The sequence below is a fragment of the Eucyclogobius newberryi genome, unplaced genomic scaffold (assembly GCF_026437365.1).
Source record: "Eucyclogobius newberryi isolate DKJ021-1_F unplaced genomic scaffold, fEucNew1.0.hap1 SCAF_16, whole genome shotgun sequence".
Lineage (NCBI taxonomy): Eukaryota > Metazoa > Chordata > Actinopteri > Gobiiformes > Gobiidae > Eucyclogobius > Eucyclogobius newberryi.
This window is the reverse complement of record NW_027315790.1, coordinates 26198805-26218565: the sequence shown is the minus strand read 5'-3', so window position 1 is coordinate 26218565 and position 19761 is coordinate 26198805. Positions and strand designations below refer to the sequence as shown.

Genomic DNA, 19761 nt, shown 5'->3' with positions numbered 1-19761 from the left:
GTTCCACAATGATGACACGTATACAGTATTCAAAATATTCATAATGTCTTGAATGTCATTGAAAATATAGAACAGTTGATTATTGTGTGTCGTTTAGAATGGAAAAAAAATGCAAAAGCAGTTGATTCAAAACAGAAAAGTGCCAAAACACGTCTTAGTTGAGGTTTAAGCATCAGGAAAGTGTGAAATGACACAAAAAAAGCACTTTATACTTTATATTTCAGCACTTTGGTGGGTCATATCTCATCACACACTTAAACCTCAATTAAATACCAGCTGGAGTGACACATTTAACCAGGAGCGTTTCAATACTGAAGAGTACGAAGACGTGGAAAAGCACCGAAGAGGCACAAACGTGAGGAATGTGGAACACGAAAAGCCAAAAGATACTCAAAAAAACCTGCAGTTACAATCAAAGCCGCGCGTGTCGTCGAGCGGTTGCTACGGAGCGCTGGTCCAATGGTGCGTTCAAGGGCCTCCAGGATTTTTTTTATTCAATGTTGGGTCATTATGAGACTTTTCTATCACCGTGTCACACCATTAACTGGATAATTGAGTCCGTAAATAAGCGTGTGGTCATTTGAAGTCATCATAAACTACAGATACCGTATTTTCCAGACTATAAGTTATATTTATACTTGTATACTTATACTCGGGAGCGACTTATATGTGATATTATTTGTTATTTCCACACTTGCAACAGCATTTCATACTCCAGTGCGACTTATATATGTTTTTTTCTTCTCTATTATGCATTTTTCTGGTGCGACTTATACTCCGGAAAAAAAACGGTATTTGTAAATATTGGGGACAAATAAAATGAACAATAATTATGACAGAACTTTTAAAATAAAATTGTTTTGGAGAAAAAATATATTTATTTTATAAGTCAAATCATCTAAAATGAATAATAATGTAATGAATCTAAACGTGAGAATGAATGATTTAATTAATGTGCGGGCAATATTTTCCTGCAGTGTACAGCTCAAACGGTTGTTATGGCAATTGTTGAAGCTGCATCGCGGTGTATTTTTGGGACTTTAAAGGTGCATTGTGTCACTTTATCCAAACCCGTCTCCATGGTGATGTTGAAGTCATCCAAGAAGGAGAACAGATAACGGACGCTCGGCTAGAAAAGTCAACATTAGATTATGAATTTATTTATCTAAAGGTGGTTTTAAATGAACACGCTGGTGTCGACTACCAAATGTGGCTTTGAGTGAATAATTACAACACAAAAGAGAAAGTGTGAGTGCTTCTTCTTCTTCTTCAGCTGTAGTTGGAGGTTGTGCAGGCGACAAAACGACGCTCTGAAGTTGAGTTTAGCCCCGAGAGTCACAACTAAAACGTGAACGCGCTGCAACAATCTGATGATAAATGTATAATCATGTTGTGCTCGACATCTAAAAAGAAAAAAATCAAGTAGACCGTTGTAGAAAACCAGATAAACAACAGGAACGCCGCAGCCACGCCCACATTTACCAATCAAATGGGTTAGCTTAGCATCGCGCCGTCTCCGTTCTCTTGAGTTTCATGATTAAACGACCAGAACAAGAAAATCTCTCATTAACCAAGACGTTTCTGAGTCAGTTTGTTGAGGAAATGAATTGAAATGAATTGTCGTGCGTCAGTTGAATTGTCCTAAATCTCCAACTGCCGTTAGCTAACCGGCTAGCTAACGTCGGCACAGTCGCAACGAGGAACTACTTTTTCACATTTGGCCCTGTGAAGTTAATCTGAGCGAAACAAAAGCTTCACTGACAAAAAATAGGCAGGAAAACCCGAACAAACAAACACATTTTGTCTTCCAGTCGTTCAGAACTAATAAAAAGACGGTCAGTGCAAAACCTCCACAGAAATAAACCCAAAACAAACTGTGCAAATGTTAAAACCATTCACGCCGGATCATATTTCCTCGTTTACACCGACAGAACGTGCTGCGACGTGTCCTCGAACGCCGCACGAAGCCACGGTTTGTGCTAAACGTACAGACGAGCAGCGAATACAAAAAAACGTCAATTCAAATCTGTCCAAAACAACAGTGTAAAGACTTGAATATTGGAAGCGGTTGTATTTTTGGTAAATCCATTTGTGTCCAGTACTTTGAGGTTGATTGTAGCAGAGTAAAATGGCTTTATGTACATTAATAACCAAACAAAAAGGTCAAAATGTCCCATGAGTCCTTAAATGCAACACTGTAAAAAAGACAGGGCAGCAATTTGTGCTAAAAAAACAAAAAATCAACGCTTAAAAAACGCCACATATAAAAGTCCAAAGTATAAAAATCGCTGTAAATGTTGATCAACCAAAAAGGCTAAATTGTCTCCTTTTGCAGCCCAGACTTGAGCTCATTTGAACTCAACGACATGTGCTCCTGTTCAAGTAATTCAAAAAACGGTTTTACATCCAGATCACATGACTTAATCCCAGCTCTCTGATTGGTCCTCGTCCACAGGGTCGAATTGTCCGTGACTCCCGCTCCAAAAGTGCAACGTTCAAAAGCAAAAAACGATAAATAAACGTCAGTCAAACGCGGCGGCGCTGGTTTGGCTCAGGACGAGAGCTTGGAGTAACTGGGAGGGGAGAATTTGCGTTTGAGATATTTGATGATGTAGAGGGGAAGACAGCTGACCAGCGTGATCGCAGACACTTTCCACAGAAAAGGCCAAGTCGTGATGTAGGACAGGTCTGAAAATGACAAAAGTGCAGGTGATTTACAGGCATTTTTAAAGAGGCGTTTGGAGGATTACGTGCAGAATTGACCCGCTTAAGATGCCACAAACCTTCATTGGACCCGATATGACCACAATTGTGAAAAAGAATACAAGAAAAACGCTGTATTGTACATGCACGCTAATTATCCACCGCGATGAGTTTAAGAGTGCTTTTCACAACTTTCAGAGGGAGTTTTGCCGTCTAACAACAACTAGCATGCTAACGGTGCGCACTTCCTGCTTTGTGAAGTCTAAAACGCTCCAAGATCAGATGGAAAAACAGCGCACTGCAGTCACATTTTCACCCAAGTAGCTGCTTTTAAAACAGTCTTTACTTTATTTACGTTCAAACATTGGGTACGTCCCCTTTTAACCTGTCAATAAATACGTTCAAAACTAATTTGGTCTGAAAATAAAGATAAAAGAAAACTAACTGTGATGCTAAAAACAACACATACTATTATCTGGACGTTTCCATTTTGTTTTGGGTTGTATTCTGTTGTTTATTGCAGCTTTTATCTTGAAAGAACATTGAAGTATCAGTAACGTACGTAAACTTAATGCGATGATGGTCAAATGGACAAAACAACGTGCGAGTGAAGCGAGTTTTTAACATGCAAACGGCTCATTACGTCAACGGTTTCAATGGTAAAAATCCAAGCACTGAACAGAAGATGAATCTTGACAAACACAGAGAGAGACAAGGCCAACGGAACGAGCTCAGAAACACCCACAAACACGCGGGCAGTGGTCCAACCTACCGAGGAACGCTCCGAAGGACACTCGGCCTATCCCTGTGTCCGGCGTGTCCGGCGCACGACAACAGACACGTGTGAAAGAGTGTGAGGGCAACACAGAAGAAGAAGAACAGGGACACGTGTGAATGTGAGTGTCAAGTGCAGTCAGGGAGAAGTTAGATTAAGTGTTTTAAGTGGACACAGTCAGACAAAACATACAAGTAAATACAGATTAATAATATGAGTGTTTCCCTTTGTATAATGTCTGAGGAAAATGCTAAATAACTGACAGAAGAAAAGTGGCATCATCCAAGAGTCAATAACATTTGATCTTGTTACAATCCAAAGAAAACACATTAGTTTGGTGTGAAAGTGGAGAACATGCAACAGTTTATAAACTTAACACAATTCCCAGGTTTAGAAATGATCTAGTTTAACACGGTTCATTTTAATATTTATACACTCTTCATTCTAGATGTTTAAAACTGAGCGGGGCAGGTCTGTTGCTATGGTTTTAAGTGCCACGGACAGTTTGGACGACTCATTGGGCTAAAATGCTGTTAAGATAAATATATTTAGCTAAAAATTATGAAAATGTTATCACAGAACAGCACATGTTTTAGGTTTATGATTAGACTTCCTGTTTGTAATTGATGACATCACACGAGAAAACTCAACATATTTTTTAAATTGACAAATGAAAATAGATGAGCGACTTTAGTTGAACTGATGTTTAAAGAGTCAAAAAAACATGTTTATTTGTGTTAATTATGCATAAACTTTGACTAGAATAAGTGTCCCTGGTGTGATGTCACTTCCTGTCATTTTCTACAGATTTTTCAACATTTTCTCCACAAATACCTGCTCGATTGATGTGAAACTATAATGTACATGTGCAACAGGTTTAAATACACCAAATACAGTCAGAATTAGAACATCGTAAAAACCTGTCACAGGCGCTTTATCTGTGGATTTGTTTGTTTAATTGCATATTTGTTGACCTGGTTTATGATTAATATCTCTTTGATTATTTGTACTGTTTCATGTGGATAGACTCGGTAATTACAAAGTGGTGGCAATTTTTCAACCCAAAGACGTGATTGTTGTAAGTTGAAAAGACTGAAATCCATAACGTTAATATGTGTTATAAATAATGATAAAGTTCAACAAACCGAATCAAATCGAGTTAAATGGTTAGATTTAGTCCCTTTTTAATAGCCATTTCTCTATATTCTCCTGTTGTTCTTGTACTCTGAGATAAAACACAAACATTTCCACTTTCTGGGACAAATAACGTCTCTTTTACCTCATCTTCTCTTTTCCTCGAACTAAAAATACACCTTTAAACGTACCAAAGTATTCGTTGAGGAAGGCGAGCGAGGCGAGGTAGCAGCCCAGACTGAAGAACTCGGCCAGGACCATGAGCCAGTGCCACGTGCGGATGGTAAGCGCCACCATCAGGAGCTCGGTGAGAATGAGCGCCGTGAAGGAGATGGCCACGACGTGGACGAACTCCGACTCGAACAGCACCAAGCCGCCGTACATCAGGATTCCACCTGGGGGCGCCACAGACAAGGTCACTGAGACTGGTCAGCACTAACATAGAGGCCTGAGACTTAGTTATGGTCATTGGGCTGAAGCTAACATTTATTTTAGAAGTCAACGATTATTTCTGTTGTACATAAATATTTTCTACATTTTTAACCAAATAATGGTTGAAATATGATGACTGAAGGCTTCATAATAGAGAAGAAATACAAAAAATAGTGTATTTTTGATGAAAATCTGAACTTACTTATTCTTTTTTGAAGTTTTGATTTAATTGTGTCACTGTTTTGTTATAAAATGTCTTTTGGCATGTGTTTCAGAGTCTGAACAGTCCAGATAACAGATTATAATGATAAAAATATGATTATTATAATAGTTGACAAGTCAAAATTATTCTGATTAATCATTGCAGCCCTAGTTAATAAAAAAATAGTGCAACAAAGTGAATTTTAAAGCATAATTACTTCATACTAAATGCATCTTTTGTGATATCAAGTTGTCACTATCGTTTAAAAAAGTAAAACACATTGAAGATCTACAATTACGGCAAAAAAACAACAACAACAAAACCTAAAAAGGAAAACAATAAAACAAAACAAAAACATGCAAACGAAAAAAAAATATATAAAAACACGTTTTCATCATAATTAATATATTTACGTTCACACTTTATTGTTATTTGGTCCTAAATAGAGCGGATGTGGACTTGGTTTAGTCAGGACAGGTTTAGTTTCCAGTTCTGAACCATTAAAACCTGCTGCACATGATGTAAACTGGACATCCAATTCTCACCATTCACACACTGGAAACACGATCTGTGCTTATAGCGTTAGCCATAAGTTACAGTTACATTACAACTACACGTCATATAAACTCTGCCTCTGCTCTGTGCGTCTGCCGTCACTGGTCTTGGGGCCCGGTGTATCCTGATCCCTCACATTCGTCATTACGCTCCACAAATTGGACCTAATAGTCTATAACTGATCGCATAATTGCCTCTTCATACGGCGAATTCCTGCGACTCAAACCCTATTAAATGAAGCCTTCATATTTGCCGGTGTTTCTCATTTTCTCCCGCTCGTTCCTGCTCCCACCGTCCGAGCGGTGCCGCGGTCATTTTTTGGGGGTCTTTAATTAAAAAAGCTGGTTTTGTCAGGAAGTCACGGTCCAGCGGAGGCATAGATCCGACTTTTTCGCGCGGCATGGCTTAGCGGTCACTGAAATATCGATTTACTGAACGGACAATAGTGCAAATGTACAAGTGTCTGGGCCTCGTAACATAAGATACTGAGAAACTGCCATAGACACAGTTTGACGAGGGGAGTATTAATTATAAAAGCACAAAGCCAAACTGGTAAATAACTGTAGAGGACAACAGCAGAGAAATAGATTTATTAGTATGCAGTTCGGTTATTTTATTTAAAGCTATTTTGTTGCTATAATGTTGTCAGAGCGGCTTTTATGTAGTAAGAAAAGGGTAAAAGTGGCTTCCTGCTTTAAACAGTACTCTGTAACTCTTACCTTGGTAAACACTGATCAAAACCCAAATGAGAAAGGTCTTAAAAGACAACGATCGGCCCTGAAACAGAGAAACGTCACAGTGAATATTCCTGTTACTGATGCTATAGAGACTTTGGCTGTGAGTGCAGACCTTTGTGAGGTCTTTGTACAGCTCAGGGTAAAGCAGGGCCATCTCAGGTTTAACGTCCTGATCCAGGACCAGGGAGAACACAGGGAACATGGTGTAGATGGTTGCATAACTGCAGAACAGACAGATCAACTCAAGACAGATACAGGAAGAACAAACACACAACCAATGAACATTATTAGTAAATAGGGCTGCAATCAAATTCACTGTTTGAATTGTTGTATTTGACAAACTGGCACAACTGCAGTTCATTCAGGTAACATTATCAGAAGGAAGTCAGGGGTCCCAAAAGCTTCAGGCCAGGACCCTCAAAATAAACACCCAATTTGGGACCCTCAGTGCACAATAAAACATCAGAAATGAGTTCAGAAGTAGTATTAATTTTAGTAGTTTATTGTGTTTTACCTCATTTCCCTAGAATATACTTTAATCAATTAAAAAGTTGAGTACTTATACAAAAATGATGGAACTGTAGTTAATCTCACAATACCCCACTGCTCTGCCAGGTCTAAAAAGAGTATCAACATTCTCTTTAGTATTATACAATCAAGTCCTGAAACGCATGCATCAGCTTAGCATTAGCAAAGTGTGTTTCAGTCTCCTCTCAGATGTTAATACTCCCGGACGTTGAAAATGAGCCGTGTCTGGACTGAAAACATAAATAACACGATGCTTTAGTCCAGTCGTGCACTCACCCGACCATGAGGAACCCCTGGTACAACGGCACCGAGGCAAAGAAGAAAATGGAAGAGAAAACCGCCTGGAGGAGAAGGCAACAGGTTAAAAGGAGGGATTCAAGCTCACACCCTCCTGTGGCGCGTCAAGAGGCCGGTGTCAGAGGCAGGTGTCAGAGGCCGGGCGTCGTACCTGCATGGTGGAGATGATCATTCCACGGTGCATCACAAACTGCCCCAGGGCGGCCGAGCGCTTGTAGCTGTTCCTGCCGTGGACCATCAGCAGGCGGCCGATGTGCTTGAACTGAGTGATGGAGAAGTCTGCGGCGAGCGAGGCCTGTTTGCCCTCCTGGAGAACGCACGGACGCAAACTGGTAAACGCAGGTGGAAACTGTGGTAAACGTGTCCGTGAAGGAGCCTCACCTTTCCCTCGATGCCAATGCCACAGTCTGCAGCTTGAATCATGCTCACGTCGTTTCCCCCGTCGCCTGAAGCAAGAAAAACATGAATATTAGTGACAAAAAAGACGCTCTAAAGTACGTGCTAAAGGTCTGTGCAGAAAACAAAAACACTGTCATTAAATGTATGGACATAACGTAATTAAATAGACTAATTCAATGCAAAAGTATGATTACGGTAAGAAATGACGGGAAAATCAATCTGCATTTACAAAGTTTTAGCCTGTGTAAAGGGGGTTTGGTCATTTCCTGTACTCTCATGTATTTTAGATGTAGTATTTTAGCTCGTACCCATTTGAATAGACTAAACAAATCGCTTCGTTTGATTATGCCTGAATCCCTGCTTCAACTGTCAATAAATGATGAAAAGCTTGTAATTTGTGTTAAGGATCTGGCATATATCCTGTATTCTTCAGTGGAAAAATAGATATATATGTATATGTATAAGTATATGTAGGACAGCGCAATTAATCATTTCTAAATCATCAATGATCGGCTCAGGCTCCACAGATCCACAGCCAATCCTCAGTAAAAGCGGGTGGTTTGGAGAAAGAAATTTGTCCTTTTTTGCTTAACTTCAACAATTAAAAATCTGTATCGTTTATGGTCTAACATACACAAAAAACATTGAAAACCCATTTACATTTGTCATGAACACAGGCAAATCTAACTGTATCGCGGGTACAGATAAGTAAGGTATCAGTGTGTAGCTCTGTGGGCGTGGCCGACCTATGGCGCAGGTCCTGTTGTCCGTGTGCTGCTGGAGGAGTGTGACGATCTGGGCCTTCTGCGTGGGAGAGCAGCGACAGCAGACCACTGCCGGACACTGGCACGCCAGCTCCACAAACTCGTGCTCGTAGTAACGCAAACACACCTGCGACACACGACACAACTGTAGCTGGAGATCCGAGTTCCATATGTCCAGGTACCGTATTCTCCGCACTATAAGGCGTACTGTCAATGAATGATCAATTTTGGATTTTTTTTTTTCATATATAAGGCGCATTAAGCGAAACAAAACATGTACCACACAAAATCGCGTCGAGGTCAGTAAATACAACCAGAATTAATCCGTATATAAGGCACACTGGATTATAAGGCTTTTAAGTGCGCCTTATAGTGCGGAAAATACGGTACTCAGCATTTTAATGAGACTAATCAAGGGAAAAACTTTTTTTTTTTTTTTTCAATTCAAATAAAGAATTCCAGATTTTGATCAATCATTAGTTTCAGCCCCATTTGTGTATGTATTTTACTTTATTCACCAAGTTTGTGCCAAGTTTAATGCCAAAAGTGGTCTCCTCTCGATTCCTCATTTGCAAGTATTGAGAAATTAAAGAGTAACAAACATGGGCATCTTCCCCAAACCAGCTACAAAGTTTTAATCAATTTACACAGACCTTCTCATGCCAACCAAATGTCTGAACATGTCTGTTTGAAAGGAGGAGTGTAGCACCTCTAAGGAGTCTCCCGAGATGACCAGAGCACAGTCGTGTTTCCTCCTGAAGGCGTTCAGCTCCAGATGGGCCTCTCCGCGGTTCGACACCTGCTCAAGAGCCACGGCGCACGATTAGCATATTAGCATAACACGATTAGCAACAACAACAACAACAACAACATAAGAGCCCAGTGTCTGCAGCTTAAGTGGACGTGTTATTGCAGTGACCAGGAAGGAGAGGCGCGTACGGGTTTGAAAACGTGGATGTCCTGGTTCCTGGAGACGAGGTGAGAGCTCTTGGCGATGCAGGTGGCCGTCTCCAGTTTGTCACCGGTCAACATCCAAATCTGGAAAGAATCATGTGTAAAAGTTTGAGAACACATATAAATAATGTCATTTTACATTTTACTAAGCTTAAATGTTTCTCAGGAGACGGTTCAACACAACTGGCATAAGACTGGACACTGTAGACTGCCTTTAAGGTCTCATACACTGTTCTTCTGTTCTTGTTCCTTAAGGTCTTAGTTCCATCCTTTTGAATCCCACCTTGATGCCGGCGTTCCTCAGCAGCTCCAGAGTGGGCCTGACGTCGGCCTGAAGCTGGTCCTCCACTCCGGTCAGACAGAGCAGCTCCATCTCCCGCTCCAGACTCTCCACCACTGCCGCCACCTTCAGCCCGCGGTCGTGGATGCTCAGCTTCGCCTGGTTGTACCGGTTCTGAACGGCACGTGGGACGGTTAATGAAGACGGGCACATGAACAGAGGTGGGATGTACTCTGTCAGTTACTCAGTCCGTCAGTCAGTCAGTTACTCAGTCAGTTACTCAGTCAGTCAGTCAGTTACTCAGTCCGTCAGTCAGTTACTCAGTCGGTCAGTCCGTCAGTTACTCAGTCCGTCAGTCCGTCAGGTACTCAGTCCGTCAGTCAGTTACTCAGTCGGTCAGTCCGTCAGTTACTCAGTCCGTCAGTCCGTCAGGTACTCAGTCCGTCAGTCAGTTACTCAGTCGGTCAGTCCGTCAGTTACTCAGTCAGTTACTCAGTCCGTCAGTCAGTCAGTTACTCAGTCAGTCAGCTGAGTCAACTGATTATAACCTTTTCCTCTTCACGCTGTAAATCTACAAGTGACAAAAGCTTTATGTTTACAATATTCAAGCCTTTCATCATTTGTTTCTTGGTCCGCTCCTTCAGTTTGTCTAATTTTTATGTTTTTCCATTAAAAAATACCAGATTATGTGAATTATTTAATACTTTGTCCTTCAGATTACATCAACTTTTTTTTCTCACTAAATAGCATCATTTTGTATACACATGTCCAGAGTGTGAACACTTTGGGGTATATTGTGTATATATATATAAGTGTATATTTCAGTTATTAGACTATACTATAAGATTCTGAGTAACTGGGTGTTTAATACCAGCTCAAAACAGACCCAAAAATTGAAGTTTAAAGTTTACCTCTTTATTTTATATCGCCTGTATATTTGATCAAAACCTACTTTTGTTAATCTCATTTTGTAGGTAAAACTATATACACACATATTTTTTAAACTATTCTCTAAAATATTTCGGCAAATTAATATCAATGCACATTTATTCTACAGTGTATACAGATACGGTATAGTTTTGTATCTTGGGTATTTACTGGAGCTAGAGCAACTGACTATTTTCTCTCGAGGATCAATACAGTATTCTGATTCTGAACTAAACTTAAACCGTCCTCATGTTTTCACTTTCACCTCAAAGTCCTGGTACTGCTCCTCCGACAGCGACTTCTTGGACACGACCAGCGTCCGCAGTCCTTCCCTGGCCATGTTTCCACACTGAAAACACACAGAAAACTATCAGGCGTCCGTCACAAAACACAAACGGGCTTTTATTCAGGTCACTAATTAGCAGATGCCGTTGCCAATAACAACACACCACGGGGTCATCAATAGCAACATATTATTTCCAACAGTAAAAATGCGATCGATGGCGTATAACAGTGGCTCTGGAGATGACACACAGTAAAGCGAGGCGGCAGAGGGCGGTTTATTCTTCACATCAAACACCGATGGGACAAATGTTGATTGGTTATTGACCGTGGCGTTGTGCTGATTTAAAGAAGGGCCCATTAGCGCCAACAGGGCGGCGGCAACACGCCATTGTTCTGAATATGACATACTGTAATTACTGCAACTTTATCTAGGTCGCTAATTAAATCTACAGCTGCCCGCGGTGCTAACAGGCTCAATAATGCCAATATAATTATGAACATATGCACACGAGCGCCCGGCATCAAACAGTCTGACGGGATGGAGATGTCGCGAGCGCCGAGGCTTTGGCACTAAAAACGTGTACAATTGGCTCCTCCCTGAAAAAGAGACGCTGAATCACTTTCCTGCTTAAATAAAAGGTGAATAAATCTAATCAAATAAAGTGAAAAGACACTGTTAAAAGGGAAAGTAGACATTGCCCTAAACTCGGGACTTGTTTTCTCTTGTGGATCTATAAAGATTAAGTCATTTATAAACAGTTGAACAATGTATCAAGTGTCAAAGCTGTTATTTTGATGTGAAATTGTTCAGTTTCAGTCACGTTTTCCGTTTATGGATGTCATTTTGAGGACAATTTGTTTTAATTTGTTAAAGATGCACCATGTAACTTCACATCCTTGTATACCGCTTTGCCTGGAATGTCCCACTGTAGTATTAATGTAGCATTAACATGTCTATAATACATACATTCAATTACAGGCGTGTTATTGGCAAAAAATGGCTCGAAAAACCTTCTTGGTGAGAGCGGGGTCACCTCTCCACAGATCTGACCGTTAACCTGCTCGTCTACATGGGGTCAGTTTAACACTTAAGTTTTTCTTATCTTATTCTCTTATTCTTGTATTTTAACTGAAAGCTTAAATTGCTCCTCGGGATAAGTTATATTGATCGAATGATTGACTGTGCTGCAATTTTTTTTACTTCGATCCTTGAAAAAGAGGATTAGATTTCAATTAGTTTATCACCTGGTTGAATAAAAATGATTCAAAAATGTATTCCGGTAACATAATTATGAATGACTCGACACTAGACGGACAAATCTCTGGATAGATATTCGATTAGAAGTGTTTAATCCGTCGGATATAAAGTTACCTCTTCTTCCAGCCAGTCGTTGTACTGGACGATACTGGCCATGGCCACGTCTGCTCCTTTCATGTAAAAAGTGATGTCTTCAGTCGACTCCTCCTGCAGCAGAACACACCATAAAGACCAGTAAGAAAACAACACACACTTACAATAAGCAGCGATAAAAACACAAAGTCAAACTGCAATCTTCAACGTCCATCACGTTGGAGTCACAACAGACTATTGTGTCCCTCTGAAGAGAAGAGAAGATGGACTGGAGTTGGACCCACCCTGACGATGATGCCCATCCTCTTGCTCTCTGAGGTGAAGGGGAAGATCTGGAGGATGAGGAAGGAGAGGATCTGTCCCGAGGGAGTCCTCAGCTGGAGAGAGCCCAGGTCCCGGTTCACCAGGGTCAGACCCACGCTCTCTGTCCACCGCACCAGCGCCACCTACAGGCAGGAACAGGACACATAAGACAGAGGTATGAAAGAGTACTCTATTTTAGCAGAGTATGTATAGAATTTGTTTTGTACACAAAGTATATTCAGGATTATGGGTGAGCGACATTGACATCAATTCATATCACAATGTTTTTTCCCTGATGACAATATCCAGGCAGAATTATGTCAATCCAACAAAAATGTGGTCAAACGTGTCCATTAGTTGAGGTTTCATTAGAAGACAAATGTGAAATGTTAAATTACTAAAGTGCAAGAATATCACCTTGTATATAATGACATTTTTCCATTTTAAATACGCTTTTTTGAAGCATTTTTTATAATAAACGATGTAATTGATATTTAAAATTGTGCATATCTTCAAAACGACCAACAAAATTATATAAATTTTGATATATCTATTTCAGGCTACATACATATTTATAGGAGATCTTCTACTGAAAGTGTTTTTCAGACTTCCTATAAGTGATCTGTTCTTCTGTATCTACCTCTGTATCTACCTGCGTTGCACCAATGAAATTTCCCGATGTGGGACAATAAAGGAATATATTATCTTATATTATTTTTATTATTATACAGTCATGCAATAGTACATTGTTAATTCTTACTTATATGGCCAAATATTCCCAAATGGTTACAATAAAATTTCTTGTCTTGTATATATATTTTTCTGAAAGACTGAAAAGACATGTTTGAATTAACTTAGAATTCACATAGAATTACCAACATTGATGCGTAAAACAAGAGATTTTACAAGATTCTTACACAAATATGCACAAAAACCTTGCATCCCAAACCCCAATAGTCCTTACATTTCACTGACTTACACATGTCTAAAGCTTTGTAAATGGCCCACACACATTTTGAACAAACACTGTGTAAAGTATAGTTGTCCGGTGCTCTGTGATCCGTCGTCCTGGGAGAGTGCGTCTCTGAGTCTCTTCAGCTGTAGAGACAGAAGTGTTTTTCTGCTTTCTTCCTCTTTTCTCGGCACAGGAACCACGGCCCTCAGAGCTCAGCTGCACCACTCCACCCTCAATGGCTTCATTTTCAATTTAGACACTCAACGCTTGTTATTATACTCTGACCTACAAATTGGGACTTCCTGTTAATAGCCATCATTTCTCCTGCTCCCCTTTGAGCCGCGGAGAAAGAGCTGCCTATATTTACTAACACACATCTGCGACTCATTACACGGCACAGAGGAGGCGGAGGCCGATAGTGACTGAACCTGCTCCAGGCCCATTTCAGCGCCTTCCAAAGCATTTCAAGCTTTTACTCACAGTTAAAGGGAAGAGGAAAGAACAACCATGATTAGACCAACACCAATATTTATTTCAAGCAGCGAGAAATATTCACATAGTTCAGCCTTTTGGTCTTTTTGCCGTCAGTGAAGTCGGCACCAAGTCTAGGCATCAGGTAAGGCACTATGCACTTAGTTTATTGACTTTTATACATCTTTTTTATAATAATTGTACATTTTATTAGTATCTTATTCTGTGAGTACCACTTTTGTTGCAGAAGCCAGATTGAACTCTACAAATCTGGCATCAGTGACAGTGAATGTGCTGGAAAAAGGCCTAAGATTCAGTCAAATTCTTTAAGCTGATTGGCCAAAGCGTAACGACAATACAGCAAGAATTAGAGTCTGATAAATAAAACTTGAGCCAATACAGTTAGGGGAAAAGCAGAGATCTCAACACTTCTCTCAACTTAATAAAATAGTCCATAATTGAGCCAAAAAAAGCCTTGGTACATCCGCAGTTTTCTCTGAGAGCTTGGCCTTTGACCTCTGCTGCCCTGTGATCGGTTCAAATGCTTTGTTCCACGGCAGTTTCGAGCCCAAACGGAGCATAAGGCGCGGCTCAGTCTCACAAGAATTCATCCCGGCTAATGTTCTAACTGCAGATTTAAACGAACGCCTCGAAAACATGTGACGAGGAGTTCGACAGTAAAAGACTTTCATAAACAGTCATTAAACAATCACATGCTCCAGATTTCACAGAGTTCAAAGGTCACACAGTTTCGCAGCAGGTTCGGCAACCCCACCGCGACCCCTGTGACCCGCCCGCTTCATCTCCTTAAAGACACCTTATTACGTTAGAGCGGCGCAGCGAGGAGCTGGGCAAACCCAAAACATAAACTCGACAAAGATCAGACGCCGCGCGGTCAATGAAACCGCGGTGACGAGACGAGGCAAAGCGCCGTCTCTGCCCGAAAATTAAATATTGATCACTCCAGAGCGGCGCTGGACAAAAGCAACGGCGACGGAGTGAAGCGGACAAAGGTACAAATAAATATAAACATCAAAGTGGGAGGAGCGGCGCTGACAGGAAGTGAAAGACTGGATTTATCTGTAAAGTCACTCCGGCTCAGAGCCTACAGCGCATCCACAGAAACAAATGATTCAGTGTAAATTGGAAAATGTACACGGACGTAACTGTAAATAATTAACTAGAACTTAATACTACTAATTATAACTAACATCTAATAGTTTTGCAATAGATTCAGGTAGAAAAACACAGGATATAGACAATTATGTGTACGTTTTCTATGATCCCAATGAGAATATTCTGTCAATAGTATAGTATCCAACAGAAATGTGCCAAAATGTGTCTGTAAATGTTGTGGTTGAGGTTAGACATTGCATAAAAAGTGAATGGACTGTAAAATTGACCACAAAAATATAATTCTGAAAGCCTTATTTAAAAGACTAGATATTTTTATTTAACAGCTCGTCATGTCGCCAATATTCATATTTTAAAGAAAAGTTGCAGAGAGAACCTTAAAATGTCACAAAATCCACTTGTTGTGACAGTTTACAGATAAATAGATTTTCGGAGAGTAGCTTTATATGATTGATTTGTGAAGATGTGGAAAGTACACTTCATCCCGTGTAACTAATCCCTCAGGACAGTAACAGTAGAGATCTTTTAATTGTCCGGATGAAACATAAGAGCGGTACAATTACAGGTTAGGATGACTGTGGTTTAGTGTTTACAAATTAATGTGGCAGCGCACTAGTAATAATAACCAAGTACATCAAGTTTAACAGTCTAACGGGGCTTATTTTTGTTACACCATTTATTTTTTATGATCCAGCAGGTTATACATTTACTTTATCACTGCATTTTCTCATTTCACATATTTTGCCAGACTTGGGGTCATCAGAACAATGACACGTGTTTATACATCCTTAAGGTTGGATTTAGGAAGGTTAAATGGTTTAAGTAAATAACCATCTTAAGAAATGTGCCAACTTTACTGCAATATTGAACTCCAATTGATTAACTTTTTACGTCGCCAAGACCTTACAAAAATAAGCCAAAAAGTAGAGAGGATTTCTGCAGAATCATCTGAAAACTAGATTTTGCTCTGGAAGTTACAAGTATATTTGAGAGATATTAATAATAGAAAGTAGAATAAACTATTAGTAACACAAATACATGTACACGTTTGGTTTGACGGCACAATATAGCGTGAAGAACGGGGAAGTAGGCGGCACTGGCCTCTGCTTTTCTCTCACCTCGTCGGGACTGGAGGCCTGGTAGGTCCGGTTGTCGTCGCTGAAGTCCTGGTCGGCCTCGGTGGTCTCGGGCTCTCCGTTCACGTGGCTCTCGTACACGGGGGTGACGTTGTGGCACAGGGCGATGGCCTTCACCGCCTCGTGGATCCGGCTGCTCACAGACTTGCGCACCTTTGGGGCCGACGCCTGGGGCTTCCTGGACGGCGTGGCGGCGCTGGTGCTGCCACTGGAGGGCTGGGACGGCGCCTGGGTTACAGACAACAATCCAAAAGATATAAATATATATCAAGAAAGAAAGAAGGTTCTCAATAAATTGTTGGAATTTATTGAAAACTGATTTGACGTCTTTGTTTACAATAGTCTTGAGTACAAAACAGTTGGACTTGGACTCGATTTTACATCTTTTAATGTATGGAAATGTTTATGGAAAGCACTTTGGTTCAGTTGTTGCTTCTGTAAAGCGCAAATAAAGTCTGAAGGATTGAAAACGAATGTATAATGATAAATACATGAAGATAATAAGTCATTTCTTCAAAACAAACTCTGAAATTTACTTTAAGTGGTGTTATAATATTTAAACAAACCCACAGCCAAATCCAAATTTACACAAATTCTAAACAATGTATTCATCCTAGTTGGTTAGTATTATAGTCGATACATAATTAACTACATCATATATAGTGGTTTTTGCATGACAGTTCAGACCAGGAACCTTACAGTTACGTGGCGTGGGCATGTAGTGGAGCAATCCTCCAAGTATTGAACTGCACCACACAAACCCATGAGCCGCAGCTCAGACTCCCCCGTCATGCCACAGTTCAGTCATTTCCTCCCCTTGGGCCGGGACATGATTTGACAGCGTCTTTAACCTCCGCCTGGTGGATAATTCACAATGACAGGTTTTCAGCTGGGAGAGTATCACCATATTTATCCCGTCATATCTGCTTTTTTATGTCGACACGGGCCATCCATTTAACGCGGCGGCCGGCAGCCCACGAGCAGCTGTGGTCACCGAGGCGTTCATCATAACGCTCCCACGGGAGGAAAGAGGACAAAACATGACAACCTTCACCCAGAACAAATGAGAGGGATCGACGAGGGTTTCACACAATTAAAAATAGATTCACATCATGTCTGTAGTTTTGCCTGGTGATTGTACTAAAGGCATGTTGTACAGTTTAATAGATGAAGTTTGTGTGTGTACTCTGTTTTGGATGTGGTTTGGACATGCACAGAGGAGAGAAAGTGAATATAGTGAAAAGAAAACGCAGAGGTTCTGTTATTAACAAGAGGCCTAGAGGAAGACCAAAGAAGAGATTTATGGATGTAGTTAAAGAGAAAGTCTGAGAGAAGAGATTGTGAGAAAGGGATGAGAGGTTAGACTGATGAAATTACCTACAACAAAATGTAGCATATTCAGAATGTTGAAAATTGATTAAAAGTTGTTTAATTCAAGGGGAAAACCCAAGATTTCCAGTGTAAATTGTCAATACTAGGCACAGGTGGGAGATATATCAACTTAATATCGCACTTATTGTTTTGGAGACATGCAAATTTAGAATATCAAGTGTAATATCTATAATTCCAAATGAAAACGAGCTACAAAGAAACAAAACATCAAGTGTAATCTGCCGAACAAGGGTATTTCTGACCTTTTAGGATCATTTTATGGTTCGTTCACTTCATTTTGTGCAAGATTTGAACCTCAACCAAGACATTTTACGGACACATTTAGCACATTCCTGACGCTTTGTGAACATATTGTTATGGAAATGTTCGTTTCTGTGAATAATATCGCCCCTATTACACTTCCATTGATCCTTGAATGACTCCTGGCGTGCTGGTCTTTACTTACAAACTCCACTCTTAGTCGTTGTCCCTCTTCGCTCGGCTGTGAGTGCGAGTGCGTAAAAAGGCTCAGTCATTTCTGCTCGCACGAGGCTCGGCACAGATGGTTTGTGAGAGGAGCAGCTGTTCCGAGCAGACACTGAACAATATCGTTTTGTCACGGGCGGCTCTGAACCGCCGGGAGAGGGACGCACTTACAGTACGCTTGCACGGGGAGGACATGATGATGAATTAACAACACGGCTCTTTTACTGGAGGATGTCATGTCGTGTCAACGCAACAAACTGGTTTAATCATTCTTCAAACCCTTCACAGACTTCCATAACAGTAACAGAAATGTGTACGAACGAATACATTTTACATGTTTAAAGTTTCTTTTGACTCGACATAATAAAAAAATAATTAGTAATAAAGAATTGCATGCATATAGTGTTTTTTTCATTATACTCTCGCAGACACTTTTACGTCACATTATTCATTCACTAAACGCAACTATAGCTGCCTTTGGGCTGTTTGACAGAGATGTGGCTGCCATGGCTTCTCTGGCCAATAATATGGTATTTTTTATACTAGTTCTTGTATCAATTATTGATACAAGAACTAGTATAAAAATACCATATTTTCAGGATTATAAGTCGCACCTTTTTTCACAGTTTTGGCCGGGGTGCAACTTATTTTAATACTTGTATACTTATATAGTTATAATATATATAATTATACTGCAAAGCGACTTAAATGTGATATTATTTGTTATTTTCACACTTGCAACCGCATTTCACACTCCAGTGCAACTTATACTCCAGTGAGACTTATAGTCCGGAAAATACAGTAAATACTAATTTGAGCAAGTATTGATACTGAAAACAAAAACATTTATGCTGAACCGTTCCAACATAGTTTTAGAACAAATAGACTGATGATTTTGTGTTGAAAAGCACATTATGTTGAGGATTTTAAATAGTAGCTGCTGTATCAAATTTGGTATTGAGCCTTTTCCTTAGAATCAAAATCAGGTCTGACATTTTATCATCGTCGTTTTTACGCTATATTCATGTAAAAGTGTTTTGTAGAATGACCATAGTTACCGGCCATAGTTACCCCGTAAGTAAATAAGTACTGTTGCTGCTCACCTGTGCATACGACTGAATGATGTGGCTCTGGATCTCGTCCATTGTGTCGGTGCCGTACGACACTGTTCCCAGGTGAAGCCGCTTGAAGATCATTTCGTTCTGTGTCAGAGTTCCTGAAGTTCAAGAGAAAGAGTTAAGATTTCTTGGTCAAACGCCAGAATCGGTCAAAAAGCAGCTTGTACATTGTTGGTATTGACCATTTTGATACGTCCAGTGTTGTCACAATAGAAACATGTAAAGAAAACGATCAGTGTGGGCCGTACGGTCTCTGCAGTCCCAAAACAGGCCCATCACTTAATTTCATGCCTGTGTGCGCTGATAGAGCCCTCTTATCTGCCCCGTGCCCTAACTTCAAAACATTAGAGAGTCGTGGATAAGTGAATCTAAAGCATTGATTGTTTGAGTGAAGAGGTAAAGCACACACCAACCCCAACAGATTAATGGAGCTCTCAGCTAATCTGCACAGGCCAGGATGAGCA

At 40.3% G+C, this 19761-nt stretch overlaps 1 protein-coding gene across 3 annotated transcripts in view; it reads right to left on the bottom strand.

Annotated features, from left to right (window-relative positions):
* Positions 1 to 2513: 2513 nt before the first annotated feature.
* atp9b (ATPase phospholipid transporting 9B) overlaps positions 2514 to 19761 on the bottom strand; it is a 46615-nt gene continuing 29367 nt past the window's right edge. Inside the window, exons 14-30 of one of the 3 annotated variants that reach the window (XM_072448137.1) lie at positions 19283 to 19395; positions 16305 to 16550; positions 12608 to 12769; positions 12345 to 12437; positions 10953 to 11036; positions 9764 to 9934; positions 9466 to 9564; positions 9236 to 9325; positions 8509 to 8653; positions 7745 to 7809; positions 7515 to 7670; positions 7343 to 7407; positions 6651 to 6759; positions 6521 to 6578; positions 4804 to 5007; positions 3476 to 3508; positions 2514 to 2688 (exon numbers count right to left, since the gene is read on the bottom strand). In XM_072448137.1, the coding sequence (XP_072304238.1) occupies positions 2552 to 2688; positions 3476 to 3508; positions 4804 to 5007; positions 6521 to 6578; positions 6651 to 6759; positions 7343 to 7407; positions 7515 to 7670; positions 7745 to 7809; positions 8509 to 8653; positions 9236 to 9325; positions 9466 to 9564; positions 9764 to 9934; positions 10953 to 11036; positions 12345 to 12437; positions 12608 to 12769; positions 16305 to 16550; positions 19283 to 19395 (2030 nt within the window). In that variant the 3' untranslated portion in view covers positions 2514 to 2551. The remainder of the gene's footprint in view (positions 2689 to 3475; positions 3509 to 4803; positions 5008 to 6520; positions 6579 to 6650; positions 6760 to 7342; positions 7408 to 7514; positions 7671 to 7744; positions 7810 to 8508; positions 8654 to 9235; positions 9326 to 9465; positions 9565 to 9763; positions 9935 to 10952; positions 11037 to 12344; positions 12438 to 12607; positions 12770 to 16304; positions 16551 to 19282; positions 19396 to 19761) is intronic. The other 2 variants (XM_072448139.1, XM_072448138.1) reach the window with 2 other exon arrangements.